General features: G+C 40.9%; 1 protein-coding gene across 1 annotated transcript; it reads left to right on the forward strand.

The window, feature by feature from the left end:
• The first annotated feature begins 1,765 nt into the window (after positions 1-1,765).
• Positions 1,766-2,564, forward strand: LOC137936138 (zinc finger protein CONSTANS-LIKE 13-like). The gene is made up of 2 exons (XM_068780693.1): positions 1,766-2,159; positions 2,317-2,564. Exons 1-2 carry the CDS (start codon positions 1,766-1,768, stop codon positions 2,562-2,564), a joined length of 642 nt encoding a protein of 213 aa, XP_068636794.1.
• Positions 2,565-6,029: the final 3,465 nt, after the last annotated feature.

Raw genomic sequence — 6,029 nt, forward strand, 5'->3', positions numbered from 1 at the left:
AAGTGGATTATTCACAATTTTGGGCTGAATCGTGATTCCACGATTTTAGCTTGAGACAATTGCGTGCATTTTTTAGATGACGCTGGCATTAGTGCACCATTAACGGTCTAATTGAATGAACTACATAATGCGCATAAACAATGCCATACTTAGATTGCAACACTTCAATCCCGAGAAAATATTTAATGAGACCCATGTTTTTTGTCTTGAATTATTTACATAAGCTCTCCTTCAACCGGCTAATAATTTTTGAAACACTTCATGTTATAATAATATCATCCACATATATCAATAGGAGAACATTTCCCTTATTAGTATGCTTAACAAAGACATAGTGATTCATCATACATCTATTGAAAACAAAGTGATCCATCAAACAAACACACGATTAATTAATATCTCAATTAAATAAGAATTCTCATATAAAGTTAGAATTAATTAAAAATACATCATGCCTCAATTCTGAAAAAAAGGGTGTCTCAAATGTCATGTACTTTTCCAATTAAGCCATTACATTTAAGAATCCAATACACAACAGAACACGGCCAATACGTAACCTAAAATAAGCTATGTTTTGGATTTTCAGATTGCACAAAATTGCAGAGGAGATCCAGAAATTTGATCTCATAATGGTCAATTCAATATTCAGAGTTAGAGGAGGAAGAAGATCACCCATTTTGGTGCCGCTTACAGAGTTTACTCAGTGAAAGACGTAAAGATTATTTTCACTTGGAAAGCTGGGTTTCATCCTTTGACAATCACAGAATCTTGATTCTTTTTTCAAGGTAAAGATCAGACCAGAATCAGGGTTGGAAGGAGAACACAATCGAATTATTCAGGTTCCTTTCCCAGTAAGAACTATCCTAAGGGAAACAGAAAATGGAAGAAGAAGAAGCCATTTCTGTCCCCATATTTGAATGCAAGGAGATTCGAAGCTGGGGCTTTTAATTTGTAATCGATTCTACCTCGTTTATAGTCCCACATGGAATGTTGGCTTATCTTTTAGGCTGTATTTGACCGGAGCAACTGGGTTTTTTATTTGTGACTAACGAGGGGGTCTGAACTGCGGCAACGATACCATTTTGTTGTTTTCCTTCGTTCCGAATGTGGCCCACGGTCTCGCTCCCTCCACCTCTCCCTTCTAGCCCGTCTCCTCTCTCTCTCTATCTCTCTGTCTCATCACCTTCGTCTGTAATATTTGATTCTCTCTTCTCTCTCCCTTTCCATTGTTCCCCTGTAATATTTGTAAAATCAACTTCATGATTTCTAATCTGGCATTTTTTCTGGATGTCCCACTTTTTTTTGTTTGGCAGGAAAGGTAATGTTTCGTTTTGATGGAAGCCATTTCTGAGTCTTTGACGAGTGCTTGAAGTGTTACTCTACTGGTTTTTTTTTTTTTTTAAATTTCTTCTCGTACCGTATTTATTTTGAAAGGTATATTATGGACCCACTTTGAAAGATTTCTCTTCCTTGGTTGGAAAGAAATCAGGGGTGATACTTCTGAGCGCTTCAATTTTTTCCGTCTGCTTTCTCCTCCGTTTTCTATGTGAAAAAGTTCTTAACTCACCGCCAACAACTACAGCTTTTGATTTAATATTTTTAGTAGAGAATTCTTGAGTTAATTTGATGATAAAGTTTGCAGTTTTTTTATTTATGTCATTCACTAGAGAGGCATCTGAGAAAGAGGGAGAGAGACAAAGGTTGCCGGGAACTACAAAAGGAGACCAGAGGCTTAATGAAACTTTACAGCAGGAGTCGCTCAAAAATGGCGAGAAATGCCCAGGATGAAGACCACCCAGAGAACAAAAGCAAAGTCTGCAACCATTGGAAGGAGAAACAAGCCTTGCTCTACTGTCGAGCCGATTCTGCCAAGCTTTGCATCTCCTGCGACCGTCAAGTACACGCCGCCAATGGTATTTTCTCCAAACACTCCAGATACTATCTCTGCGATGTCTGCCGAGACCAGCCGGCTTCGATTTTCTGCGCCTCCCACCAACTACTCCATTGCCCCAACTGTGACTTCGACGCTCACCCACCTTCCCTTGAGGCACACCAACAGAACCGCCGCTCTCTCGAGCCCTTCTCCGGCTGTCCTTCCGCCAACGAGCTCTCCTCGCTATTCGGCTTTGACGACGACAAGTCTCTATGGTTTAGTGATGGTAATTCGGGTGGATAAGAGGAGGGGTTGTGGAGTGAGTTTGTGTGGGAAGCGCCATATTAGAATGTATTTAATTTATTTATTATTTATTTTTTGTATTTTACTATTTTGCCCTTTTACCTTTTTACTGTATAAAACTACATGGTTATTCGTAACAGTTGATTCAATAAATCATTTTCATGAATCAATATTTGTTTGTCTTCTCGACTGCTGTGAGCCCGACGAACAGAGCAACGGCTCTTTTCCAATCCAAAATTCTAACATGGTATCAGAGCGGATGATCCTCATCCTCAGAGTATTTTCGGCTGGCGGCCCTTCTCTCGGCGATTTCGGCGATTTCGGCGATCCATCGTCCATTTCGGCGACGGTCATCGGCGACCTGATTTCAGCTCTCTATTTCAGCTGATCTTCTGACACAGAGGTTAGATTTCATCTTCCTCCTAATTTTTTTTTTTCTAAATAAGTTAAGCTTCTGTTTTCTCGGCGAGATAGCGCCGTTGCTGTGAAAAATGGATTTCGGTAGTGCTGCTATGGCGCCGTTGCCGTGAGGGCTGATTTGCCCCTTTTTTTTGGTAGTCGTGCTCTGGTGCCGTTGTCGTGCGGGCTGAGTTTCCCCTGTTTTGGTCGTGGTGTTCTAGCGCCGTTGCCGTGACCTAATTTGTCTCAGGATTTGGCAGAGAGTTGGTGCTCTCTCTGAATTTTTTTTTATTGCCTCTGGATTTAGTCGTGAAGGTTAAGTTTCCTTTCTGTTTTTTTTTTTTTTTTTGTGGTTGACCGAGAGGTGTGATATATTTTTTTTCTGGCCTTTTGTGTTTGGCCGAAAGGTGTGCTATGGTACATTTGTTGTTCAAAATTTTTATGTTGAATTCTTAGGTTACATACAAGACCTTCATTAGAATCTTCTTGGGGGCTCCATGGAGACTTATTCATTGATGGGCGTTTCCAATTCTGGTCTTCGTACCAGTTCGACTCGTTCCAATTTTGACGAACCATCGAACCCATACTATCTTCACCATTCGGACAGCCCCGGGCAAGTTCTTGTCTCGCAGCTACTTACTGGTGAAAATTACACCAGTTAGAGCCGTGCAATGTCCCTCACCTTATCCGTGAAGAATAAAGTGGGCTTTATCGATGGTTCCATACCTGTACCTCAGAGTGCTGATCCTCCTTTGTCGAACTCCTGGACCCGGAATAACAATATTGTCATCTCTTGGATTTTAAATTCGGTTTCCAAGAAAATCTCTGCAAGTGTTATGTTTGCTGCTTCTACCCACGAAATTTGGCTCGCTCTTCGGGATCGTTATCAACAACGCAATGGTCCGCGCATTTTTCAACTTAAACGAGAATTGATGAACTTGCGCCAAGACAAAGGATTCCGTTAGCACTTATTTCACGAAGCTGACGACCCTTTGGGAAGAACTGAACAATTACCGTCCTCATTGCTCTTGTGGAAAATGTTGTAGTGGAGTTAAGGTTCTTATTGATTACCACAACATGGAGTATGTCATGTGATTCTTGATGGGCCTTGATGACTCTTTCTCCCATGTTCGTAGTCAGCTGCTCCTCATGGATCCGATGCCTCCTCATAATCGTGTTTTTTCTTTGGTTGTCCAAGAGGAACAACAACGGAGGACCCCTCATGCCTCGAGTTCGCATACCCCCACCGACACAATGGCATTCGCGTTTAAATCTGAGCAGACAGACGTTCATAAACCTGACCCACAAACCTCTCAGAAATTTCACTCAAATTACAGTGCTCCCTGGAATCCGAATCCCAATGCTTCTCGGAATCAGAATTATCATGCTCCCCGGAATCCGTACAAGGATAAGCATTATTGTACTCATTGCAAGACCGTTGGCCATACTATTGCTTGTTGCTTCAAGATCCATGGCTATCCGACTGGACCTGCCTCCAAACCCACGCAACATTCTCATGCTGCTGCTCATCAGGTTTCCATTGCTGCTGATGGCCCAGGTTCTACTTCTGTTGGGAGTCTTGTGCAGAATCTTGACTCCGCTCAGTTTCAGCAGCTTATGTCCATGCTTTCTACACACCTGAGTAGCTCCGCACAAGTCACAATTGCTGCGGAATCTTCTACATCCAACTGCGTGGCAGGTATTTGTTTTTCTGTATCCTTAAATCCTTTAATTTCTTCACCTCAATCATGGATTATCGACTCAGGAGCTACTCGACATATTTGCTCTCACGCTCCTGTTTTTGTTTCTTTGCATGTTATTCCTCACACTACGGTTACTTTACCCAATAACACTCAACTTTTAGTCCATCTTGCTGATGATATTAAATTGCATTCTCACCTTGTACTTAAAAACGTACTATTTGTTCCTCAATTCAAATTCAACTTGACCTCTGTTAGTGCTTTAGTTACTGACTCTGGCCTTATAGTAAGTTTTCTTTCTGATTGTTTTGTTATCCGAGATCTATCCACCCAGAGGACGATTGGCAAGGGTGACAAAGTCCAAGATCTTTATGTCCTCAGTGCTCAAAGTTTGAATTATATTTCTCATGTTTTTGTTAACACTGTTTCAGCCCATGTTTGGCATAATAGGCTAGGACACATTTCTTTCCAGCGACTAGATTTTTTGAAGGATCAGTTGAACTGCGATGTAACTAAATTACATAAATTAGATCCTTGTTATATTTGTCCTCTTGCTAAACAACATAGACTATCTTTTGAATCTCACAATAACTTGTCATAATTTCCTTTTGATCTTGTGCAATGTGATATTTGGGGACCCTATCAGACTGTTTCTCATACTGGCCATCGTTTCTTCTTAACTCTTGTTGATGATTGCACTCGATTTACCTAAATCTATCTGTTAGAAACTAAATTTGATGCTCTCTCTGTGATACCGCATTTTTTTAATATGGTTTTTACTCAGTTTAATGCTAAAATCAAAGTTTTCCGATCTGATAATGCCCCGGAGTTATCTTTTGTTGAGTTTTTTCAAGATCAAGGAGTCTTGCACCAGTTTTCCTGTGTTGAAAGACCTCATCAAAACTCAGTTGTTGAAAGAAAACATCAACACCTCTTGAATGTGGCTCGCTCATTGTTCTTCCAATCCCGCATTTCAGTCTATTTTTGGACAGAATGCATTCTTACAGCGGTTTTCTTGATTAATAGAACTCCATCTCCTCTCTTGCGACACAACACACCTTTTCATTTGCTATACAACACAGCTCCTGATTATCCTTCTCTTAGAGTCTTTGGTTGTTTAGGTTTTGTTTCCACCTTAGTTGCTCATCGAACTAAGTTCCACCCTCGTGCTCAAGTTTATGTGTTTCTTAGTTATCCAGCTGGTGTGAAAGACTATAAATTCTATGATGTGGAGACCAAACATGTTTTTATTTCTAGAGATGTAACGTTCCATGAGGAAGTTTTCCCTTTTCATACTATCACCAGTTCAATTACAGTTCCTGATCCCTTTCCTGATTTGGTTCTGCCCCACTCCTTCATACAAACTCCTTCTCTCCCAGACCTTGATTCTTCCCCTATTCATGATTCACCAGCTAGTTATGATGCTCCTGTTGATGATATTCCAACTAATACTCTTCCAGTGCTTGTTCCTTCTACATCTACTGGCACTTCTCTTCGCAAATCTACTAGGACGATCCATCCACCTCATTACTTGCAGAATTATCACTACAATTTACTTGTTGGTTCTTCCCCATCTGTTTTAGCCTCTACACCTTATCCGATCTCTAACTACATCTCTTATCATTCCCTTTCTGATAAGATTATAATTGAGGTTGGATTTTGGTATTTTAATCCAATTTCTGTCTTTAACTCTAGGCGCCCGAGAGAGGCTAGACGCAAGGATTGAGAATCCGGATTCGTGGTTACGTGGCGCT

This window comes from Aristolochia californica, unplaced genomic scaffold (genome assembly GCF_029961685.1).
Source record: "Aristolochia californica isolate CCGP_79_NKW_82.1479 unplaced genomic scaffold, dmAriCali1.0.hap1 SCAF_7, whole genome shotgun sequence".
Taxonomy (NCBI): Eukaryota; Viridiplantae; Streptophyta; class Magnoliopsida; order Piperales; family Aristolochiaceae; genus Aristolochia; species Aristolochia californica.

What these genes read in the sequence shown, in the direction of transcription:
- LOC137936138 (XM_068780693.1), top strand. Translation starts at nt 1,766, where the DNA reads ATGGCGAGAAATGCCCAGGATGAAGACCACCCAGAGAACAAAAGCAAA. An exon ending in GTCTCTATGGTTTAGTGATG is followed by an intron (nt 2,160 to 2,316) that starts GTAATTCGGGTG and finishes TATTCGTAACAG; the next exon opens with TTGATTCAATAAATCATTTT.